Source organism: Ornithorhynchus anatinus, chromosome 5 (genome assembly GCF_004115215.2).
Source record: "Ornithorhynchus anatinus isolate Pmale09 chromosome 5, mOrnAna1.pri.v4, whole genome shotgun sequence".
NCBI classification, from domain to species: domain Eukaryota; kingdom Metazoa; phylum Chordata; class Mammalia; order Monotremata; family Ornithorhynchidae; genus Ornithorhynchus; species Ornithorhynchus anatinus.
Genome location: NC_041732.1, coordinates 72,575,939 through 72,601,784, shown reverse-complemented (window position 1 = coordinate 72,601,784; position 25,846 = coordinate 72,575,939). Strand labels below are relative to the sequence as shown.

The window sequence follows — 25,846 nt, the reverse complement described above, 5'->3', positions numbered from 1 at the left end:
CTGCCAACAACAAGACTACAGTCTATAGGGGACTAGTAAGTACAACAAACACCACCAATAAAATGGAGGAGTTCAGCACCAGCTGCCACCCATCGGGTAAGAATACAACTCAATCCAGGACCCAAGAGGGACTGCATCAGTCAGGACTATTTAGAGAGAGCCCATTACCATGGATTTCCTGATCATGGTACTTGCAACTGCCCATCATCCGGCACTATATAGGCAGTTTCTTCTACAAGGGCACCAAGGAAGGAAAATGATTCTAATGCTCCAACGGTTAATGATCTTCATATTTGAAATAAATTCCTGGGCTGCCAAACCTTGTGCGAGACTTCAGTTCTCTAGCCAGGACAGAGGGCTGGCAGGTATGTAACTTTAATATCACACCTATCAAAACAACAATAACAATAATAATGGAATGTATAACTACTATATTTAGCATAATTACAATAATAATAAAAAGGTATTTATTATGTGCTAAGTACTGGGTGGATAAGAGAATCACATCAGACAGTTTCTGTCCCACATGGAGCTCACAATCTAAGGAAAGGAGGAAACTGAAGCAGAAAGGTTAATAATGATAATAGTAATTGTGGTATTTGTTACATGCTAAATTTGTGCCAGGCACTGTACTAAGCGCTGGGGAAGATACAAGATAATCAGGTTGGACAAACTCCATGTCCTATATAGGGTTCCCCAGCCCCAGTCCTCATTTTCAGATGAGGTCACTAAGGCACAGAGAAGTTAAGTAACTTGCTCAAGGTCACCAGCAGACAAGTTCTAGAGTCAGGATTAGAACCCAGGTCTTTCTAAACCCCCCAGGCCCATATTCTATGGGTCATTAAGCAGAGCTGGGACTAGAACCCAGTCTTCTGACTCCCAGTATCATGTTCTTCCCTTTAAGCTTTCTTAATTGGACTGGCAATGTAATGTTCATGTTACAATCTCCCCTAACCCCACTGCCCATGTCAAAAAGTAAAATCTAAGTCTAAAGGCTCTTCCTTCTTTTCAACAGCTGTGATGAGAAAATACATCTCATGCAAGAGGCCTTCCCAGACTGAGCTCCCTTTTCCTCTGCTCCTCCTCCCCTCCCCATCGCCTCTACTCTCTCCCTCTGCTCTATTCTCCTCCCCACCCCACTTGTGTATATATGTACATATTGATTATTCTATTTTATTAATGGGTATACGTCTATAATTCTATTTATTTTGATGCTGCAAGTCTACTTGTTTTGTTGTCTTTCTCCCCTCTTCTAGACTGTGAGCCCGTTGTTGGGTAGGGATTGTCTCTGTTGCCAAATTGAACTTTCCAAGCGCTTAGTACGGTGCTCTGCTCACAAGCGCTCAATAAATCCGATTGAATGAATGAATGAAATCTGGTCACTTTAGGCTGCCTAGGAGAGAGACAGATAGGGGTGTTTAAGAGAGGGGAAAAAAGTGGAACTCACCGTGATGCTGAAGAGGGCACTGGCCACCGCTGCTGCCAGCACCGTCTCTGCCAGAAACGCCTATGGACGGGACCAGTTCAGTTCAGGTCAGCTCCTGTTGCTACTATTACAGGAGGAGGAGGAGAAGGTGGAGGAGGAGAATAGGAGGAGACTGGGTAAACTCATTTCCAATCTTCCTCCTCCCCGTCACACCACCACAGCTGAGAGGTCCCCTGCTGCAACTCCTGCAAAAAATTTGGATCCCAATGGGATCCCCCACAGGCCTTTGAGATGGCAGGACAGAGACCCCAAGATCGTGACCATCCTGCCTATTGCAGGATGTCAAGTCACATGAGGATGCATGCCAAGAATGGGGAGAAAACCACAATAATGCTCTAGTCACATTTAAAAACATTTATGGAAAGTACAAGGAATGGAGGGCTCCTTTTGCCACAGGATCTCCTGTTGCAGAATGAGAGCCAAAGAGAAATCTAAGACAACAAGCTAAAGCCAAGGGACTTGGGCCTAATTTTGACTTTGGTTGTTAAATTTCTCACAGACAGGGTGCTGAAAACACCATTATATTTTACCTAAGCTTGCCAGTGATGCAAAATTTGCTTCCTGTTCCTTCTATTGTCTAAAGTGCCTCAAGGTTCAAGGCAAATAAGGTGGCAAATAAGGGGACACCCAAAAGGTTTCCCCATTTTGGAGTGTAAATAAACCAAAGATATTTTAAAATGATTCATTAATCCAGCCATGTCCTCGCTTGATTCCACATCATAGAGCTCGTGATTTACAGTGTCTGAGAGATACCTAGACTTAAAGATGGTTAAGGACAAGGTTCTAGCCCCAACTTTTAATTTCATTTTTAAATCACAGCTTGGAGAGAACAGCTTTTCAAGCTCTGACAGTTTTTTCTGCATAATCATTTCCAACCAAGCCAACTACGTGAGCACTCATCTCCAGATACAATTGGTTCAAAACCTTACGTTTAGCACTTTTGGGAATTACAGTGATTCAAATCCTTGTTTCTATTTACTCTGCCCTAGTTCACTTCAGAAGCCTGGGAGCAGATTCAAATTCAACTGCCATTCTATTTATTTGAGTAGTTGCTCTCCAGGCTCCTGAGTGAAAGTAATCCCACGTTCATCAAGGAGCAAAGCAATGGACAACTTCTAAAATTTACTAGACTTATCAAATCTAAAGTCCATACATATCTATTGCTCCACATTACTGGGGAAGAAGCAGAGAAAAGCAAAATTCAAGAGGAAAATAGGGAGGTTCATTATTTTTTTAGCCTAGTAAAGATGTAGTCAGCCAACACGTGTTGAAATTGACTGAAGAGAAATAAGCACACCTAAACTGAATTTACCCAGTGTTTCCTTGAAAGCTCCTTTACTTTTCTGTGCTGCTGTAATCTCATCTGGAAAATGAACATTAAGTACTTGTTCTTGTGATATGTGCTTATCTTTCATCTACCCCAGGGCTTTTATAAGGCCCAAATACCACCATTATTTGGGATAACTTCTACCTGGAAATCATTTTGCATCTACCTCCCACACTAGGTTATAAGCTCCTCTAGGGCAGGGCTCCTCCTATTTTCCAACTCTATTATCCTTTATGAATTTAATAGTGCCCTTCACACAAATGGCAGTCAATAAATACTATCGATTGGAAGTTGATGAACACTTTAGAACTGCCTTTTCTAGTCCAAGAGGGCCATCTGTAGCATTATGCATTTATTTTTACCCATCCTCAACACTAGTGCATATATAGAATGTATTATATATACTATATATTATATATTATATGTATAATATGTATTATATTATTACAGAGTATAAGGTCCCGGTTGGCAGGGATTACATCTCTTTCTACTGTATTTTCCCCAAATCCTTAGTACAGTGCACTGCACCCAGGGGATGAGCAGTAAATATTATTACAAGTTCTTCCTCCTTTCCAAAAAAAGCATTTTCAGAATAGCTTCCAGGTCTAGGTCTATAATGCTAGCTCATTGTGGGCAGGGAATGTGTCTAACAACTCTGTTGTATGTTACTTTCGTAAGTGCTTAGTACAGTGCTTTGCACACCGTAAGCACTCAAATATAATTGATTGATTAGTTAAAAGGTAAAGCTCCTAAAACAACAGTACTTGCACAAGAAGAGTAACCACTGAATTTCAGCCACTTTAATATAAAATGTAATCCATCATCCCAGTTACAAGTTCAAAAAAGCATCTAAAAAAAATTTCAGTGAAGTCTGCTTTCATTACAAGTTTAAAAAACATGGGATGTTTCCTTTAGGAAAAATGTCTTGTTAACCAATTTTTAACACATAATTAAGTTTCACAAACTATATCCTTCTGAAGAGCCAGCTTCAAGCATGAACATACCGAGATGTCACTATTAATAGAACCGTTGAACTGTCATATTGAGACAAAAAGAAATGAAATTTAATAATCACGGCAAAGTAGGTAATGCTCCTCCAAAGTCCAGCAAATGACATGCTGCATTTGGAAAATCCTTTTATTTCAGATGGAGAAAGGGGTGGCAACAGCTCTGCTTTAAAGAGCATTTGAGTGGAAAGGGAAGGTTGTGTATCCCTCTTGTCAGGGTGGAACTAGTCCTAATCTCAACTTGATTATCACCACCTCACAGAAGGCAGAGCTAAAGACAGAGACCTTTAGCATGAGCACTCCATCTTCCTCCTAACTTGCAATCATTTCCGTTCTCTGCCTCCAGCTATGCTGCTGAGCAGCAGGCCAGCAGAGAAATCACAGGCCTGCGCACAGTAAACACCCCATTTTCACATGCAAACATCCCTAGTTGCAAAGAGGGAAGGAAACAACAGAAAGGACAAGAAACATTACAATATTCTTCTTAGATTTAAAAAAGAATTCATAAGGCACCAGGGAGCATTTCAAAGTCATCCCAAGCTCTTGGTTATTCTGTCCCTATGGACTAGATCATCAGACTTCCAATACTACTTCCATTACTGGAGCCGATGTCTACAGCAACAGAAAATCCCAAGCTCAGAAGATCCTGTTCTATTCCTCAGATATTAATGCAAGAATTTACTTCTAGTTTTGTCCCGTCTAAAGTAGCCCATACTGGGCTGCCACATAACCTAGTCCTTCAGTTAATATGCCAAAACCATGGGTCCCTGATAATCTTCCCTTGCCCAGTATTCTGACTTCCTATTTCCTTCACTTCCATATACTATCCCCCCCGTACAACTGTGCATGTACACGTACATGTACACAGAGGAATGATCATTTGGCTTCCCCATGCAGCCAGGAAGAATCCTTCTGGGCTTATCTTGAGATCCCCTACTGGTTGCCACTGCCTGCAGCTGCACAATATCCTATTGACTCCTATAGATGCCCCATATTTTTGCATAATTTCTGCAACCCAGGAGGGAAAGGGCTATTGCATTGGAAATTAAGTCTAATAATAACAAGAGGAACAAGAGGAAAAACGAAGGAAAATGAGGAAAGAGGAAAAAAAGAGCCCAGCGCTTAGTACAGTGCCTGGCACACAGTAAGCGCTTAATACCTTAAAAAAAAAAGGCGCTATTGGGGCTTACAAAAATCTTTTGATTTCCACCTCTAGAACTGGGAAGGGTGCTTAGTTCAGTGCTCTGCACACAGTAAGCACTCAAAATACCACCGATTGGGTGAACTAAGTGGTGGAGGCAATTATGCAAACATACAAGGTAAACTGCAGGATTTTCCCATGCAGTGTCTATCTGCTCATTAATTTCCACACAACAGTTGATTTACACTTAACAGTTCAGTTTAAGGCACTCCCCGAATTCCGCTCCGTTAAAGGACAAGCAGTACATTCAAAATTCTGAATCCACCTCTTTGGGTGGCCAGATAGCTAACAAGTATCCCAGGTCTAATTTCTATTCAGAAAGAAGGAAACACAGACCTCAGAGAGCTGGTAAGCACTTCTGCTCATATGGCTCATTCCACTCCATACGAAGGCCCCTCCACCCCCACCCCCGCCCGGAAGTCCCCTTATCTTTCCTCAAATTCATATTCTTCAATTGAGCCTTTAGAAAGAGCCTGTTAGACCTTGCTAAGCGCCACACAATGGCAGGTTAATATTCGGTCAGTGCCGCAATAAGACGACTGAGGTGGATGATCCACCCATCTGACCCAGCATGACATTTTATGTTCTTATGAAGAGCTCATGTCTCCATCTTTCGAAATAGAAGACTGTCCCCAGGTATATAATATCACTTCGGCATCAGATCATTTCAAGTGACTTCAAAATTATAGAAACGATAAATTGGGAATAACTGGAACATCCACACAGTGGCAGAAAAAGAGAAACCCAGAGAAAAATCCCTTCCTCATCCTGTGTATTCCACACCGTAGCCAGAAAAGAGTAACCACCAGTTTTTTCCCATTTTTTATTCAGGATATACAAAATGTTTCCAGACCCAAGAGTATTTAATCCTCATCCTCCTCCTCTTCTTCATCTTGGTTAATCTGGAAGTAACGTAATTCATAACTTTCCTTGCTGTTTGCAACAACACGTAGCCAATCACGTAAATTGTTCTTTTTCAGGTACTTCTTGGTGAGATATTTCAGATACCTGCAGAGAGAAGACTCTTTACCAAATGTTGCATTGTACAGTGCTCTGCACACAGTAAGCACTCAAAAAAAAACACCACTGATGAAATTGCACCAAAAAAGAGGGCATTTTCTTCATTCTTCAACATCCCGTTACCCCTCGGGTTTTAATACCTTGGCAAAAATGTGAGATTAAAATTTACCCAAAATCTCCTTAAAGCTCTTGACACCAGCTAGTCCGTGATAACCAACACTTTAGGCTTAAATTCTGACCACGAGCAGTCAGAATGCCAATGAAAATATCACCTGCAGAGAAATTAGTTATCCATAAAAAGTAATGACTACTAAACAGACTGCTTAGATAGCACAGCTTCAGAAAGATGTGGGCTCAAATCCTGGCTCTGCCACATGTCTGCTGTGTGAACTCGGGCATGTCACTTATCTCCTCTGGGCCTCAGCTCCCTCATCTGTAAGAGGGGATTACAACTGTGAAGCCCACATGGGAGAGGGCCTATGTCCAACCTGATTAAGCAGTATCGACCCCAGCAACTTAGAACAATGCTTGGCACATATTAAGCACTTTAAAAATAATAACAACTGTGCTACTTAAGCGCTTATTATATGCCAGGCACCGTACTAAGTGCTGGGGTGGATAGAGGCAAATCAGGTTGGACACAATCCCTGTCCCACCTGGGTCCCAGTCTCAATCCCCATTTTACAGATGACCTAAGAGGGGCAGAGATAAGTGAAGTGGTTCGCCCAAGGTCTCACAGCAGATCTGTGGCGGAGCTGGAATTAGAACGCTTGACCTTGAGAAGCAGCATGGCTCAGTGGAAAGAGCACGGTCTTTGGAGTCAGAGGTCATGAGCTTGAATCCCGGCTCTGCCACTTGTCAGCTGTGTGACTGTGGGCAAGTCACTTCGCTTCTCTGTGCCTCAGTTCCCTCATCTGTAAAATGGGGATTAAGACTGTGAGCCCCACGTGGGACGACCTGATTCCCCTGTGTCTACCCCGGCGCTTAGAACAGTGCTGTGCACATAGTAAGCGCTTAACAAATACCAACATTATTATTATTACTGATCTTCTGACTCCCAGGCCTGTGCTCTATCCACGCCGCCATGCTGCTTACCATAATAATTATTACTATGTTGAGTGCTCTGACAGGTACGTACCCACAGAAAACTCTGTATACTCATAAATAGCACCTGGCTCTTGTGAAGCCCAAAGAGCTGCTCACACAGTATTACTGATGCTCTACGTCCCTACTAGGCGGTTACGGAGATTAACGTTGCCTTCGATAGCGGCCCTACCGACAGACCTCACTCCCTGGTGCTGGATGTCCACTTCGGAAAAGTAGTGCAACTGTACATGTCCCCCCTGCTGAGATGCTAACTACAGCTCTCTGGGGTAAAAGTATGTGGATTCTCAATCAATTTGCGTAATTGCTGCCTCAGTCCAATCACTGCTTTTCAAGTGTGATTATAAGCCAAGTGAGTCAGTCAGGCTCATTCTGGGAGAACTTCTTTGCTTGTGTTATTGGATTCAACGTTCCTTCCAAAACAGTAACTGGCTTTCTATGCCTAATTGCAAAGACCACAGACACCCCTGGAGGAATATATAAATGGCCAGCGGCAGTTTTGATATGCTGCCACGTGGGAACGGGACTTCCAATTCCCTTTTGACTCATTCATTCATTCAATAGTATTTATTGAGCGCTTACTATGTGCAGAGCACTGGACTAAGCGCTTGGAATGAACAAGTCGGCAACAGATAGAGACGGTCCCTGCCGTTTGACGGGCTTACGGTTTAATCGGGGGAGACGGACAGACGAGAACGATGGCGATAAACAGAGTCAAGGGGAAGAACATCTCGTAAAAACAATGGCAACTAAATAGAATCGAGGCGATGTACATTTCATTAACAAAATAAATAGGGTAATGGAAATATATACAGTTGAGTGGACGAGTACAGTGCTGAGGGGATGGGAAGGGAGAAGGGGAGGAGCAGAGGGAAAGGGGGAAAAGAGGGTTTAGCTGCGGAGAGGTGAAGGGGGGCAGTAGAGGGAGTAGAGGGAGAAGAGGAGCTCAGTCTGGGAAGGCCTCTTGGAGGAGGTGAGTTTTAAGTAGGGTAGGTGAGTTTTACTCCTTGCTACAGATCAGTTTCACCAAGATGGAGCCCCACTGGGTCACTGCGATACCAGACACAGGTTGTAGGGTGGGGAGAGGAGAAGAGAGAAGAAAAACCAGGTCGGGCTCGATCCGAACATTTACAGGGAATAAAAACGATTTTTTCAAACAAGCCAAACACAGATCTTCTCCCGGTGTGTGAGCCCATCCAACTTCAACTTTTAAATGTGAAGCAAATTCACCTATCAGCACTTCACCATGAAAAAACAAACCTTTAGGGCAAAACTATATAATGTCCCCATGTTCTAATACAGCACCCAAATTTCCAGTCACACAAGGGCTGCATTTCTGCGAAGCCTCATGTTAAGAAAAACTTGCACTGCAGTATTCACCTCTTCCAACATGCGTGCATGCACAAATGCATGGAAGCAATTTTTTTTCCAATAACCTGGCACTTAGCCACAAGAGATTCACCTTAATGGAAACAACGCATTCTAGCCAAAACGCATATAGAAAACACGCATTATGGCAGAAGTGTACTGGGTGCACCAAATTTAAGAGGGAGAATTCACAAAGATTTTTTTATGGTATTTGTTAAGCACTTACCATCTGTGGGTTGGTTTTTTTTTTAGTTTTTATGGTATTAAGTACTGCGTTCCTGGCACTGTGCTAAGCACTGGAGTAGATACAAGCTAATCAGGTTGGACTCAGTCCCTGTCCCACAGGTGGCTCAGTCTTAATCTCCATTTTACAGATGAACTAAAGCACAGAGAAGTTAACTAATTCTCCCAGAGTCACACAGCCGACAAGCAGTAGATTCAGGATTAGAACCCAGGTCCTCCTTACTCCCAGGACCGTGCTCTACCCACTAGGCCATTCTGCTCCTCAAGCACGATTTTCAAGAGCTGGGGCAGAAACAAGGTTATCAGACTGGACACAGTCCTTGTCCCGCACGGGGCTCAGACTCTGTGTAAAAGGGAGTAATAATAACATTGGTATTTGTTAAGCGCTTACTATGTGCAGAGCACTGTTCTGAGCGCTGAGGTAGATACAGGGTAATCAAGATGTTCCACATGAGGCTCACAGTTAATCCCATTTTACAGATGAGGTAACTGAGGCACAGAGAAGTGACTTGCCCACAGTCACACAGCTGACAAGTGGCTGAGCTGGGATTCGAACCCATGACCTCTGACTCCCAAGCCCGTACTCTTTCCACTGAGCCACGCTGCTTCTCTAGGATGTAATCCCCACTTAACAGATGAGATGGTTAGGGGAGAAAGCTAATTAGCCAAGAGTACATTTAGAGTTGTAAGAGGCAGGATGGCCAGATATCTTATATCTACTGAGGGCAGACAGGTTGGGAAAACTCTTTCTGGAAATCCTATCTCTCCTAAATGATATAGGAGAAGACTGCCTGGAGGCAGGGGGTGGGTTAAGTGACCTGCCAACCATGGGTTTCTAATTCCCCTCACATCTTACATCTCTCAAGATGCCCAATACAGTAATGCAGATCCCGAATTCTTAATGGCATTAAATCAGTTTGCCTGAAAGGCAATCGTTAAGACTGATATACCTGAAAACAAACCTACGGGTTTTGAACCCTCTAAAGCTCACAGCTCATTAGCAAGAAAGCTACAGCTCAAACATGGGAGCTTTGTGGCCTAGCAGTAAGGGAATCAGAGGACCTGAGTTCTAACTCCATTTCTGCCACCTGTCTGCTGCGTGCCATTGGGAAAGTCACTTCCCTGGGCCTCAATTTCATCATCTGTAAAATGAGGGATCGATACCCATTCTCCCCTCTACTTCGACTGTGAGCCCTGTGTGGGACAGAGACAGGGTCTGATCTGTGGATAGAGCACTGTACTAAGCACGAAACAAGAACCATTGTTATCATTATAACCTGCATATACTGTAGCCACTATAACGCTTAGTACAATCCCAGGCTCAATCAGTTAACAAGTACCATTTTCAAAAAATGGCCCAAGGGGTCAACATTCTTCTATTGGAAACTAATGTCCTAAGATACTAACAGCATACAAATACTGATCCCACTTCACTCACTCAGGCACTTTGGGAGGGTTATCAACTACTTCAAACCATTAAAGTGCAGTTTAGTGCATTGAGGTCCTTCTTGCTCCTAAAATGGCCCCCCAGTGATCTACCGAGACAATGTTCCCATCAAAGTGCATCCCCAAATTGCTACAGTCTGAAATTTGGGTACTTCTATTAATTGTGGTCCTTGCCTAGGGCTTACTATGTGCCAAACACTGAACTAAAAAATAAACACCATCGGTCCATGTCTTTACTGAGGGCTCACTGTATACAGAGCACCGGTCTAAGTTCTTGGGAGAGTACTAAACAGAGTCGATAGATGTACTTCCTGCCCCAAAAGCTCCGTCTATAGGGGAAGACATTAAAACAAATTACTGGCATACACTAAGTGGTGTGGGGATCGAGAGTGGGGTTTCTAGAAAAATCAATCAACTAAGATGCTTAATCTGTACAGCCCACTGTACTAAGCCCTTGGGAAACTACAATATAACAGAGTTGATAGATACAATCTTTGTCCACCAAGAACATACAATCTACAAGGGAAGACAGACATTGACTGCTGTGTGACCTTGGGGAAAAAAAATCACTCCTCAGGACCTCAATTACCTCATCTAAAAATGGGATTCAATGCCTGTTCTCCCTCCTACTTAGACTGGGAACCCCATGTGGGGATAAGGACTGTTTCCAACCTGATTAGCTTGTAAATACCTAAGCGCTTAAAACAGTGCTTGACACTTAGTAACATTTAAATGCCAAAATAATATTTAGGGACGGAGGAAATAATAGATGTGTATTTGCAGATGCACTGGGGGGGCGGGGGGAAGATATCAAAATGATAAAATGAAAAATAATCCAGAAAGCAGAGTGAAGCAAGAACTGGCGTGGGAAAAGACAGGAGGCGGAGTCATCAGTGGAGAGGCGGATGCAGTAATCAAAGTGAGATAGGATAAATGCTTGGATCAGCATAGTAGCAGTTTGGATGGAGAGGAAAGGGTGGATTTTTAGAGACATTGTGAAGATAGAACCAACAGGATTTGGTGACATACTAAATATGTGGGTTGAATGAGGGAAATGAGTTGAGGATAATGCCACGGTTATGAGCTTGCGAAACAAGGAGGATAGTGTTTTTGTCAACAGTCACAGGAAAGACAGGATTCAATATATAAACTGGATGGTCACAGTCTAAGGGGGAGGGAGAATGGGTACTGAATCCCCATTTTACAGATGAGGAAACTGAGGTATGAATAAAGTCAAGAGGCTTGTCCATGGTCACACAGGAAAGTGGGGGAGCCAAATTAGAATCCAGAACCGAGCTCCTTCCAGGCCACGTTGCTTCTCCGGGCACTAGAACTGAAGTCAATTTGTACATCTTTTTTTCCGGTTTCCACCAGGTCCTTGCAGACCAACTCTATTCATTAGGATCTTAAAAGAAGTTTATGTTACTTTAAGGAACAGAAATAAATTTTTTAGAGCTAATAGCTTCTTTAGCCTGAAACTCATTACAGATCACACAAAAAAACATTTAGCTTCCACTGACACTTCCAGAGAATGTTAACTTGCCATTTGGGCATCCTTTCCAATGAGAAATTCCACTCATGTTAACAGAAAAGACTAGGCTGCCGATTCCAGCTTCTCCCAAATAGGGCTAGGTGAGACGCCAATTGGGTTCACATGCCCAAGCCTTTGAATGACCCAGTCATCTTGGAGGAAAAACAACTAAGCACTCAATGCGAGAAAAGCACATGAAACCTTACCTTTTAGAAAAGGGAACCTCTGAGGTTACGGTGATTTTACTCTTGCTTCTCTCGATGGTCACGACGCCTCCTCCAAGGTTTCCAGCTTTCCCATTCACTTTGATTCTTTCCTGCAAGAACTGTTCCTGGTAAAAGATAAAACAATGAAATGGTGATATTTCCATCACTTTCTTTGTACTCAAAGTTTTTAGGCAAGAAAAGCATGTTCAAGATACAATCAAAGCCTGTTTTATATATGGTATTCACTAGGGCTTACTATGTTCCAGGCACAAGCTAATCAGGTTGGACAGTCTGTGTCCCCAATGGGGAGCACAGTCTTTGTCACCATTTCACAGATGAAGTAACTGAGGGCCAGAGAACTTGCCCACGGTCACACAGCAGACAAATGGGAGACCCAGCATTAGAACTCAGGTCCTTTTGACTCCCAGGACTGTGTTCTATTTACTAGGCCACACTCCTTCTCCAGAAGCTTCCCCTGACGTTTCAGTTCTTTGGGGAAGAGTTCCAGAGTAACTACAATAAGGTCTAACCCAAGGTGACCTACTGTGAGGAAAGCAGTGTTAGAATAAACTGATTTACAAGTAGGCTCCCCATTTGCCCTGATTTAGTCCTGGATTTTGTTGAAAAACATCAGCCAGAAGCCTGGACTACAGGTGATCTGCCTGGAACCACCCAAGCGTAGGAAATGGGATGAGAGGACTGGGCTATTCTAAATTCCCACCACAGTCCCAGTTGTTAAGATTCCTACGGTAGGGTAGCTTGCTTACTGACCTACTTTGAACATGAGTCAATGTCGAGTTTTAGCAGTAACTTCTTGACCAAAACCACAAGCAGCTGAAGCCCCCACACCACCAATACTGGTGTTAGCTGTCAAAATGGAGCTCAATAAGATGTGCCTGATATCACCTAATAAGCCCAGTGTTTCAAGGAACCGCAAGACTTGATGGGGGAGATACCCCAAGCAAATCACAGACGCAGTTTTCTCGTACACCAGAAGCCTTAATCCCCAGTGTGCCCTCTGGCTCACTCGGGCCCCTAGCCAGGGTCTCTGGGGATCTCACAAGCACTCTGGCACTCAGCTCCTATTGTCTTCACCCAGTATAGATGGTTCTGGACCCTGTTGAAGAGCCTCTTGGCCGTCTAGCAGAATTTCCAGGAACTATCTGTGTCATCTGCTTTCCTGGTGGCTCCCCAAACCGACCAAAACCTGTTTCTCACAGCAACGGGCAGCTTCCCCATACCATAGTAATTACTAAGTTAGCAGTGGCTGGGCTGGATGTACTGTAGTGCGTGTCAAGATCTTTTAGCTTATAGGCGAAATTTTTTGACGTTCATGTGTACACCGCCGTCTGAAACAAAGGAGAGTATGCTCCCTTCCAAACACGTGGACACCCTCTGGGTCCTTTGCCGCTGCACGAACAGTACCGATGCCGGTTGGCGCTGCTGCAGCTATCTCTACAGGGCAACGGCTCTTCTTGGCTATGCAGGAGTACCTGAGGGCATGCATGGAGCCCACAACCGCTTTCATTCCTAGGCCCGGCAACAAAGTGGTTTTGCAGTATAACCTTCCTCTCAACTCAGATGCTGATCCCACTGCTTGGAGCATTCTGCTCTTTCAGAGTATGTGTTCCTTAAAACATGAAACTGAGATGGCGTGTCCTGGGAAGGCAATAGGCAACCATTGGTCGATGGGGATGGTAATGCCAGTGGCTCAGATCGCATTTACAACCAAAAACCACACACAGCTATTCGACTTCTGAATCCCCACAAGGATGGAATAGCCTAGTCTAGCACACTCTACCTCTCTCAGTTTTAGTGATCAGAAGCAGAAGAAAACACGCAACATGTTTTCACTCCCAGGTCTATACGGGCAACCTACTCTGAAGTCCAGGATGTCCCGGCCAACCTGCCCGCCTCCGCCCCAGCCTGTGACTGGGTGTCACCCCCTGCCAGGCTGCCGCAGCCTCCAGGTTTCCACCCTCAGCTCCAGGGTGCTAACATTTCATCCCCTGTGGACTGCGGAGCTTGTGGGCACAGATCGAGGCTACCCGCTCTACTGCATCGTACTTTCCCAAGAGATCGGTACCAGGCTCCACATACAGTAAACACTCAAGAGTTACCATCGATTGATTTCATCTGCTGATATTACTTAGTACTTTGGGATCACTGAACCAGATTCTGGGGCCTGAATCACTCTATCACATCACTTGAAACGCAGCACAGCCCAGTCAGAAGAGCACGGGCCTGGGAGTCAGGACGACCTGGGCTCTAATCCCAACTCTGCCACTTGTCTGCTGTGTGACCCAAGGTACTGAAATTCTCTGTGCCTCAGTAACTTCACCTGTAAACTCACTGTGGGCCGGGAATATGTCCTTTATTGTTATATTGTACTCTCCCAAGAGCTCAGTACAGTCAGAACACGGTAAGCGCTCAGTAAATACGACCGAATAACTCGGTGAGCCCCATGTGGAACGTGAACTTTGTCCAACCCCATTAGCCTGTATCTACCCCAGGGCTTAGTACAGTACCCGGCACATAGTAAGCGCTTCAATACCATAAAAACAAAGCCTGGATCCAGTTTATTGCTCAACTGATCCAAAGAATTAATGACCTCAGTACCTAGGTTTGAGGACTATGCCATGAAGCGACTTGAGCCCAGAGAGCCTGGATCCTAGAGTGCTTTGTGAAATCCATTTGCTGCTGGGGATTATTTCATGCTGAAATGCTACAAAAGCATATAAGATTTTCAGAGAGCACATAAGATTTTCAGAGATTACAATGACTTTGGCTAAGCAGCTCCTCCTGGTGACTCTGGTCACAGTGTAACAACTCCACGGCTTTAAGGATATCACTTACAAAGTTGGCAGCATCCATGATTCCATCTTCCACAGGATGGGTACAATCAAGAGTAAATTTAAGAACTTGCTTCTTTTTTTTGCCACCCTTCGTCGCAAGCTTTTTCTACAGATAAACACAGTGTCAGAGATGCGGCATAACAAAAACTGATCAAATCACTGCTATCATTCAACTCATTCAATGATATTTATTGAGTGCTTATGGTAGGCAGACCACTGTACTAAGCGCTTGGGAGAGTACAGTGCAAGTCTCAAAGGGAAATTTAATGCCCTCAAAACTGTTTTACGTGAAATTGCGTCTGCTACTATACTACCGGCAGTCCTACAACCTTTTCAAAGACAAAAAACAAACAGTAGCCTGCAGGCAGTCCTCAGCCTTCTCCTTTACACGTGCGGCCCCTCAAAATAATCTCTGGACAGAATTTCCCATTGTTTTGCTAACTTTAATTATTCCAAAAATAAAACTATGTCATTCCCTTAACATACTTATTTTTTCCCAAGTGAAGCCTCCAATCAAAAGTCTCCAGGGCAGCTTTTAAAGCCAACACAACCTGTCCTTTTGTTACCTAATAACGCTATTTGTTAAGCGCTTACTATGTGCAGAGCACTGTTCTAAGCGCTGGGGTAGACACAGGAGAATCAGGTTGTCCCACGTGGGGCTCACAGTCTTAATCCCCATTTTCCAGATGAGGTGACTGAGGTACAAAGAAGTTAAGTGACTTGCCCACAGTCACACAGCTGACAGGTGGCAGAGCCGGGAGTCGAACCCATGACCTCTGACTCCCAAGGCCAAGCTCTTTCCACTGAGCCAAGAGTTGACTGATTTTCCTCAAGACTTTGTACTTAGCTCTTCCATTCATTTTTTCAATGGGTGTGACGAGATAAAAAGGAATGTATTTTCCCGTAGGATTTTTAAGACACAGGGTGTTCTCTTCCTCCCCATTCAGGCAGGCCAGATTTGCAGGTGGAAACACCACCAGCCGCCCCAGTCAGGGCCTGGGACAACCGGGCCGGTCGGATGAGAGGAAGCAGGCCAGGAGGGGAGCCTGGGGGTGGGATGGGTTTGCTGCTGCCGCCTCTATCTGGCACCCGAGGCGGAGGGGCAGGCAGTCTCCGCGCTCAGAAAGGAGCCTCCACGCAGGTTGGGGCGCTTCAGTGACACCCCACCACCAAGGGCCGGGCCTGAACCGACACCCCCCTGAAGATGCGGGGACCATACGAGCGAAGCAGCGTGGCTTAGTAGCAAGAGCACGGGCTTGGGAGTCAGAGGACGTGAGTACTAATGCCGGCTCTGCCACTTGTCTGCTGTGTGACCCTGGGCAAGCCACTTTGCTTCTCTGGGCCTCACCTCCCTCATCTGTAAAATGGGGATTAAGGCTGTGAGCCCCACGTGGGACAACCTGATGACCTAGTTTCTACCCCAGCGCTTAGAACAGTGCTTTATGCACAGAAAACGCTTGGCAAATACCATCATCCATCACCAACACTGCTCGGTGCACAGGAAGCGCTTAACAAACTCCATTATCATTATTGTTCTCATAAACCCCGCATTCTCCCCCCACCCCACCCCTAGAGAAGCAGCAAGGCTTAATGGAAAGAGTCCAGGTTTGGGAGTCGGTGGTCGTGGGTTTTAATCCCGGCTCCGCCACTTAATAATGGTGGCATTTGTTAAGCACTTTCTATGTGCAAAGCACTTATCTAAGGGCTGGGGGGCTACAAGGCGATCAGGTTGTCCCATGTGGGGCTCACAGTCTCAATCCCCATTTTACAGATGAGGTAACTGAGGCCCAGAGAATAATAATATTGGTATTTGTTAAGCGCTATGTGCCGAGCACTGTTCTAAGCGCCGGGGTAGATACAGGGTCATCAGGTTGTCCCACGTGAGGCTCACAGTTAATCCCCCTTTTACAGATGAGGTAACTGAGGCACAGAGAAGTGAAGTGACTTGCCCACAGTCACACAGCTGACAAGTGGCAGAGCCGGGATTCGAACCCACGAGCGCTGACTCCCAAACCCGGGCTCTTTCCACTGCGCCACGCTGCTTCTCAGCATCACTTATCGGCTGGAGTTACCGATACCAAAGGAGGTAACTGAGACTGGGAGCCCCAAGTGGGACGAGCTGATAACCTTGTAATAATAATAATAATAATGATGATAATAATGATGGTATTCGTTAAGCGCTTACTATGTGCAAAGGACTATTCTCAGCGCTGGGGAGATACCAGGTGATCAGATTGTCCCACGTGGGGCTCACGGTCTTAATCCCCATTTTATTAGAGAAGGGTAGTGGAGGCACAGGGAAGTGTGGGGCATCTGTCAGGCTTGCATCTCCCCCGGCGCTCAGAAGTGTTGGCACATAGTTGAGAAACAGCGTGGCTCAGTGGAAAGAGCCCGGGCTTGGGAGTCAGAAGTCATGGGTTTGAATCCCTGCTCTGCCACTTGTCAGCTGTGTGACTGTGGGCAAGTCGCTTCACTTCTCGATGCCTCAGTTACCTCTTCTGTAAAATGGGGATTAAGACTGGGAGCCTCACGAGGGGCCTGATGACCCTGTATCTACCCCAGCGCTTAGAACAGTGCTTTGCACATAGTAAGCGCTTAACAAATACCAACATTATTATGATGATTCCAATGGTGATCAGACACACACACACTCGCTCAGACTATCTGCCCTGGCCCCAACCCCCTCCCCCTCAGGCCCTCTCTCTGTAGTGGCTGCCCGCCCAAACCCACCCTGACCCCACTGCCCCTTCTGTGGGCAAGTTACTTAACTTCTCTGTGCCTCAGTTACCTCATCTGTAAAATGGGGATGAAGACTGTGAGCCCCACGTGGGAGGACCTGATTTCCCTGTGTCTACTCCAGCGCTTAGAACAGTGCTCGGCACATAGTAAGCGCTTTACAAATGCCAACATTATTATTATTATTATTAACACATACCATCATTATTAAGCGCTTAGCAGATGCCATCGTGATGATACGCGCGTGCACGCACACGCACACACACACACACTCGCTCAGACTGGCCTGCCCGTGCACACCCTGACCCCACTGCCCCCTTGCCCTATTGCCCCTGCTGTGGGTAAGTCACTTAACTTCTTTGTGCCTCAGTTACCTCATCTGTAAAATAGGGATTAACTGTGAGCCCCATGTGGGACAACCTGATCACCTTGTATGCCCCAGCGCTTAGAATAGTGCTTTGCACATAGTAAGTATTTAACAAATACCAACATTATTATGATGATGATGATCACACAAACACACACTCACAGCTCACAGACTGGCCTGCCCGTGCCCACCCTGACCCCGCTGCCCCCTTGCCCTGCTGCCTCTGCTGTGGGCAAGTCACTTCACTTCACTGGGACTCAGTTCCCTCATCTGTAAAATGGGAATGAAGACTGTGAGCCCCACGTGGGACAACGCGATCACCTTGTATCCCTCAGAGCTTAAAACAGTGCTTTGCACATACTAACACTTAACAAATACCAACATTATGATGATGATGATGATGATCACACACACACACACACACACTCGCCCCGGGCCAGCCTGGCCCCAAACCCTACCCCCTCCCCTCCAGGCCCTCTCTCCGTGGTGGCTGCCTGCCCGTGCCCATCCTGACCCCGCTGCCCCTGCTGTGGGCATGTCACTTCACTTCTCTGGGCCTCAGTTCCCTCCTCTGTAAAATGGGGATGAAAACTGTAAGCCACCCGTGGGACAACCTGATCACCTTGTACCCCCCAGCGCTCAGAACAGTGCTTTGTAAAATGGGGATGAAGACTGGGAGCCCCACATGGGACAACCTGATGACACTGGATCCCCCCCAGCGCTTAGAACAGTGCTCTGCACACAGTAAGCACTGAACAAATACCAACATTATTATGACCACTTCACTTCTCCGGGCCTCAGTTCCCTCCTCTGTAAAATGGGGGTGGAGACTGGGAGGTCCCCCGTGGGAGAACCTGATGACTCTGGATCCCCCCCAGCGCTTAGAACAGTGCTCTGCACACAGTAAGCGCTTAACCAATACCAACATTATGACCACTTCACTTCCCTGGGCCTCAGTTCCCTCCTCTGTAAAATGGGGATGAAGACTGCGAGCCTCACGTGGGACAATCTGATGACCCTGGTTCTCCCCCAGCGCTTAGAACTGTGCTCTGCACACAGTATGTGCTAAACAAATGCCACCATTATTATGACCACTTCTCTGGGCCTCAGATCCCTCCTCTGTAAAAGGGGGATGGAGACTGGGAGCCCTCCGTGGGGCAACCTGATGACCCTGGATCTCCCCCAGCGCTTAGAACAGTGCTCTGCCCACAGTAAGCGCTTAACAAATACCACCATTATGACCACTTCACTTCTGTGGGCCTCAGTTCCCTCCTCTGTAAAATGGGGATGGAGGCTGGGAGCCTCACGTGGGACCACCTGATGACCCCGTCTCTCCCCCAGCGCTCAGAGCAGTGCTCTGCCCAGAGTAAGCGCTTAACAAATGCCACCATTATGATGACCACTTCTGTGGGCCTCAGTTCCCTCCTCTGTAAAATGGGGATGGAGGCTGGGAGCCCCCCGTGGGACCACCTGATGACCCCGTCTCTCCCCCAGCGCTCAGAGCAGTGCTCTGCCCAGAGTAAGCGCTTAACAAATACCACCATTATGACTTCACTTCTGTGGGCCTCAGTTCCCTCCTCTGTAAAATGGGGATGGAGCCTGCGAGCCCTGCGAGCCTCACGTGGGACCACCCGATGACCCTGTCTCTCCCCCAGCGCTTACAACAGGGCTCTGCCCAGAGTAAGCGCTTAACAAATCCCCCCCCCCATTATGACCCCTTCACTGGTGTGGGCCTCAGTTCCCTGCTCTGCCAAATGGGGATGGAGGCTGGGAGCCCCGCGTGGGGCCCCCCGATGACCCCCGTCTCTCCGCCAGCGGTCAGGGCAGCGCTCCGTCCCCAGCCAGCGCTTAAACAACAGCAAGAAGCTCACGGTTGCTGGGACCCTCCGTGCCCGCGCCGCAGGCCCGCGGCCTCCTCCGCACAACGTGCTCCCCCCCCCCCCCCAGGACCGGCCCCTTCCCTCCCCCCCCCGCCCGCCCCCTTCGGGCCCAACCCGGGCCCCTCCCCGCGCCTCGGCCCCGTCCCCGGACCCCGAGACGGAGACGGAGACGCCGCTTCGCGGCGGGACCCGGGCCGGGCCTCGGCCGGAGCCCTACTAACCACAGGCGCCATGGCGGCCCAGGAGGCAGAAAGGGAGGGCCGCCCACTGCGCAGGCGCCAACGCCGCTCTCGCGCACCGCCCCCTCCACCCCTGACGTCACGCCCCTCGGCGCTCCCCGCGCATGCCCGTTCGCCCGCCGGCCGGGGATGAGCGCCGCCCGGGCCCCCCGCCCCCTGGAGGCGGAGCGGGGAAAGGCCGGCCTCAGCTCCCACCGGGGAGGGAGCAGAGGTGGACTAGTCCAGGGGAAACAGAAGGGGAGGGAAGATTGTTGGAGTGTTCCATGGGGGGGGGGGGGGGGGGGGAAATAGAGGTAATAATAATAATAATAATGATGATGTTGGTATTTGTTAAGCGCTTACTATGTGCAGAGCACTGTTCTAAGCGCTGGGGGAGACACAGGGGAATCAGGTTGTCCCACGTGGGGCTCACAGTCTTCATCCCCATTTTACAGATGAGGGAACAGAGGCACAGAGAAGTAATAATAATAAATTATCATTTATTCATTATTATATAATCTAATATAACGTGTTTTTATTGTGCATTATATCATATCGTTATAATATCTAATGCTGTATTATATGATGATATGGTTATATTATATAATATGATTGTAATATATAATAAATATCATTATATCATATGATGATATATCATATGTTGTATGATAATATGATTATATCATATAATAACATGGCTGTATTCTATTATAATAATAATAATGTTGGTATGTGTTAAGCGCTTACTATGTGCAGAGCACTGTTCTAAGCGCTGGGGGAGACACAGGGGAATCAGGTTGTCCCACGTGAGGCTCACAGGCTTCATCCCCATTTTACAGAGGAGGGAACTGAGGCCCAGAGAAGTGAAGTGACTTTCCCACAGTCACACAGCTGACAGGTGGTGGAGGCGGGATTAGAACCCATGACCTCTGACTCCCAAACCCGTGCTCTTTCCACTGAGCCATGCTGCCTCTCTAATTATAATTATATAATGCATATCATTATATCATATAATGTGATTATATGATATCATATAATATAACAATGTGATTATATTATATAATGATATAATTATATTATATGATCATATTATTGTATTATCTAATGAATATCATTATATAATATCATATAATGATATTATCTAATAAATATCATTATATGATATATTGATATGTATCCTATCATACATAATTTAATAATATGATTGTACTATATAATATATTAATATGATTGTATTATTTAATACATATCATTATATTGTATCATTCAATGATATATCACATTTTATATTATATATAATAGTATGATTGTATGATATAATAATGATGTTGGTATTTGTTAAGCGCTTACTATGTGCAGAGCACTGTTCTAAACGCTGGGGGTGATACAGGGTCATCAGGTTGTCCCACGGGAGGCTCACAGTTAATCCCCGTTTTCCAGATGAGGTAACTGAGGCACAGAGAAGTTAACTGACTCGCCCACAGTCACACAGCTGACAAGTGGCGGACCTGGGATTTGAACCCATGACCTCTGACTCCCAAGCCCGGGCTCTTTCCACTGAGCCACGCTGCTTCTCTAATATATCATATATTACATATAATATAATAATATGATTATATTATATAATATAATAATATGCTTGTATTATATAATAATGTTGGTATTTGTTAAGCGCTTACTATGTGCAGAGCACCGTTCTAAGCGCTGGGGTAGATACAGGGTAATCAGGTTGTCCCACGTGAGGCTCACAGTTAATCCCCATTTTACAGATGAGGGAACTGAGGCTCAGAGAAGTGAAGTGACTTGCCCACAGTCACACAGCTGACAAGTGGCGGAGCTGGGATTCGAACCCATGATTCCCAAGCTGGGGCTTTTTCCACTGAGCCATGCTGCTTATTATTATATATGACATTATATAATATCATTATATTATATAAATATATATTGTATATATTTAGTATATGTTATATAGTATGTATTCATATAATATTAATTCATTCATTCAATAGTATTTATTGAGTGCTTACTATGTGCAGAGCTTTTCTCGCTGACTGTACCATGGGGAAGGTCCCTCATTCATTCATTCAATCATATTTATTGAGCGCTTACTATGGGCAGAGCACTGTCCTAAGCGCTTGGAAGGTACAATTCGGCAACAGATAGAGACAGTCCCCGCCCAACAATGGGCTCACAGTCTAATCGGGGGAGACAGGCAGCAAAGCCAAACAGACTTGTTTGTTAATAATAATAATGTTGGTATTTGTTAAGTGCTTACTAGGTGCCAAGCACTGTTCTAAGCGCTGGGGTAGATACAGGGTAATCGGGTTGTCCTACATGGGGCTCATAGTCTTAATCCCCATTTTACAGATGAGGTAGCTGAGGCTCAGAGAAGTGAAGTGACTTGCCCAAAGTCACACAGCTGACAAGTGGAGGAGCTGGAATTAGAACCCATGACCTCCGACTCTTAAACCCGGGCTCTTTCCACTGAGCCACACTGCTTCTCTAAGCCTTTACTCTCTGCCATGCACTGTTCTAAGCGCTGGGGTAGATACAAGGTAATCAGGTTGTCCCTCGTAGGGCTCACAGTCTTTATCCCCATTTTACAGATGAGGTAACTGAGGCACAGAGAAGTTAAGTGACTTGCCCAACGTCACACAGCTGACAAGCGGCGGAGCGGGGATTAGAACCCATGACCTCTGACTCCCAAGCCTGGGCTCTTTCCACTAAGCCACCCTCAGTCTTTCTGTGCAGGAAAATGGGCACAAGCCCCCAACGCCATCTCGATCCTGCCTCTGCCAGTTCCCAAGCCAGGGTTGGACCCTTCCATTCAGTAGTATTTATTGAGCGCTTACTATGTGCAGAGCACCCTTCCTTGGCATCCACACCATTAAAAACCAATTTGACCAATAGCAGCGTGGCTTAATGGAAAAGGCCCGGACTTGGGAGTCAGGAGACCTGGGTTCTAATCCTACCTCTGCCCCTTCTCTGCTGTGTGACCTAGGGCAGGTCACTTAACTTCTCTGTGCCTTTAGTTACCTCTTCTGTAAAATGGGGATTAAAAGTGTGAGCCCCTTGTGGGACAACCTGATTACTCTGTATCTACCCCAGTGCTTAGAACAGTGCTTGGCACATAGTAAACGCTTAACAAATGCCATTATTATTATATAGAATACAGAATTCAAGTATAATAATAATCATTATTAGTATTACAGTATTTTCTAAGTGCTTACTATGTGCCAATCACTGTTCTAAGCACTGGGCAGATACAAGGCAATCAGGTTGTCCCACGTGGGATTTTCAGTCTTAATCCCCATTTTACAGATGAGGTAACTGAGGCACAGAGAAGTTAAGTGGCTTGTCCAAGTCACACAGCAGACAAGTGTGATTCTATTCTCTATTTTCTCTATTCTCTATTTCTCTATTCTCTATTCTCTCTATTCTATTCTCGATTCTATTTAGTTGCCATTGTTTTTACGAGATGTTCTTCCCCTTGACTCTATTTATTGCCATTGTTCTTGTCTGTCCGTCTCCCCCGATTAGACTGTAAGCCCGTCAAACGGCAGGGACTGTCTCTATCTGTTGCCGACTTGTTCATCCCAAGTGCTTAGTACAGTGCTCTGCACATAGTAAGCGCTCAATAAATACTATTGAATAAATACTATTGAATGAAAGTGGTGAAGCGGGGATTGGAATCCACATCCTCTGACTCCCAAGCCCGTGCTCTTGAAGCAGCTTGGCCGAGTGGAGAGAGCACAGACCTGTGATTCAGAAGGACCTGAGTTCTAATTCTTAATCTGCCAATTGCTTGCTCTGTGACCTTGGACAAGTCACTTAACAGCTATGTGCCTCAGTTTCCTCAACTATAAAATGAGCTCCCTGTTCTCTCTCCCACTTGGACCGTGAGCCCCCTGCGGGACTGGGATTCCGTTCTGACCTAATTGACTCGTAACTTCCCCAGCTCTTAGAACAGTGTTTGACACATAGTGAGTGCTTAATAAATACCACAATCAATCAATCAATCCAGTCTCTGATGATGTCTCTGTCAGCCGGCCTAGCCAGGTCCAGCCCTCCAAGAGGTGTAAAAAATATTGTATCCACACTAAGGGTCGCAGAAGGGACTCTGAACTATAAACTGCCACCCTCCCGGGACCTTAATAATAATAATAATGTTGGTATTTGTTAAGCGCTTACTATGCGCAGAGCACTGTTCTAAGCGCTGGGGGAGATACAGGGTCATCAGGTTGTCCCAACGTGAGGCTCATAGTTAATCCCCATTTTACAGATGAGATAACTGAGGCACAGAGTTAATCATCTCAGCGGTCCCCTATGGAAAGACAGCTGGTACCTCAACAGGGCAGGAACCCAGAACCCAGGTCAGACGAGCCCAGGGGAATCCTGGAGACCTCAACTCCAACTGGTCCTGCAGCTTTGCTTTTAAATGTGGAAGAATAGTATTTACATCCCTTCTTCTTCTTCTCTTACTCCTTCTTTGCATTTAATGGGCAAGATAAGAAGATATAAATTGATGAAAATGCATTAGGTAAGAGAGTGGAAGAATAGCTTTAAATATTAAACACCTGTGTAATAAAAATAGAAAATAAATAAATTGCGGTATTCGTTAAGTGCTAAGTATATGCCAACCACTGTGGTGGATACAATAATAATAATAATGTTGGTATTTGTTAAGCGCTTACTATGTGCAGAGCACTGTTCTAAGCGCTGGGGCAGATACAGGGTAATCAGTTTGTCCCACGCGAGGCTCACAGATAATCCCCATTTTACAGATGAGGTAACTGAGGCACAGAGAAGTTAAGTGACTTGCCCAAAGTCACACAGCTGACAAGATAATGTGGTGTGGCATAATCCCTGTCCCACATGGAACTCTCTCTCTAAAGACGAGGAAGGCCTGGTATCAAATCTTCATTTTACAGGTGAAGAAACTGAGGCCCAGAGAAGTTGGGTGACTTGCCCAAGGTCACACAGCAAACAAATAGAGCCAGGATTAGAATTCAAGTCTTCTGACTTCCAGGGACATGCTATTTTCACTGGGCCACTCTGCTTCTCAAATGAGTCAGTAATAAATCAATAAATAGTCCCCCAATCTTAGCACTGCAAACAAGAGGATGATACCCAGTTCTGGGAAAAGAAAGGAAGTGGGGGAAGGGGGCATTCCATCGGTCCATGAATATTATGAGAGGATATCAAAGTTTTTTGGGTAGCCTTCCCAGCAGGTCATAAACTGGCAGAGTGGGACTCGAATCCAGCTCCTCCTAAACCCAAAATCACATGGGCCAGAGGATGCTGCCCCAAGAAGGACCAGGAAGCAGAACGGGAAAGGCAAGAAGAATTGAAATGCTACAGACCAGAGGATGAGGTAGTTCATTCATTCATTCAATAGTATTTATTGAGCGCTTACTATGGGCAGAGCACTGTACTAAGCGCTTGGAATGGATAATTCGGCAACAGATAAGAGCCAGTCCCTGCCCAATGTTGGGCTTACAGTCTAATCGGGGGAGATGGACAAAAACAAGACAACATAATCACGGTAAAAAGAATCAAGGGGATGTACACCTCATTAACGAAATAAATAGGGTAATAAAAATATATACAAATGAGCACAGTGTTGAGGGGAGGGGAAGGGAGAATGGGAGGAGCAGAGGAAAAGGGGGCTTAGCTGAGGGGAGGTGAAGGGGGGAAGGGGGAGGGAGCAGAGGGCGGAGGGGGAGCAGAGAGGGAGCAGAGGGAAAAGGGGGAACTCAGTCTGGGAAGGCCTCTTGGAGGAGGTGAGGAGGAGGTGAGTGGAGGTATTTATGTCACTTCCATTCCACTATTACTCACTGCAGGCACTTAC

At 45.9% G+C, this 25,846-nt stretch overlaps 1 protein-coding gene across 1 annotated transcript; it reads right to left on the bottom strand.

The window, feature by feature from the left end:
• Positions 1 to 5,830: 5,830 nt before the first annotated feature.
• On the bottom strand, positions 5,831 to 20,081 carry RPL22 (ribosomal protein L22). Its single transcript, XM_001507363.6, has 4 exons — positions 19,999 to 20,081; positions 14,796 to 14,900; positions 11,940 to 12,064; positions 5,831 to 6,029 (listed from the first exon to the last, which is right to left on the bottom strand). The coding sequence occupies exons 1-4, from the start codon at positions 20,008 to 20,010 to the stop codon at positions 5,885 to 5,887; spliced, it is 387 nt and encodes a 128-aa protein (XP_001507413.1). The 5' UTR covers positions 20,011 to 20,081; the 3' UTR covers positions 5,831 to 5,884.
• Positions 20,082 to 25,846: the final 5,765 nt, after the last annotated feature.

Coding starts and splice junctions, on each gene's coding strand:
- RPL22 (XM_001507363.6), bottom strand. Junction 12,065..14,795: donor TCATGGATGCTGCCAACTTT/GTAAGTGATATC, acceptor ATCTTTTACCAG/GAACAGTTCTTGCAGGAAAG. Junction 6,030..11,939: donor GAGGTTCCCTTTTCTAAAAG/GTAAGGTTTCAT, acceptor TTCTCTCTGCAG/GTATCTGAAATATCTCACCA.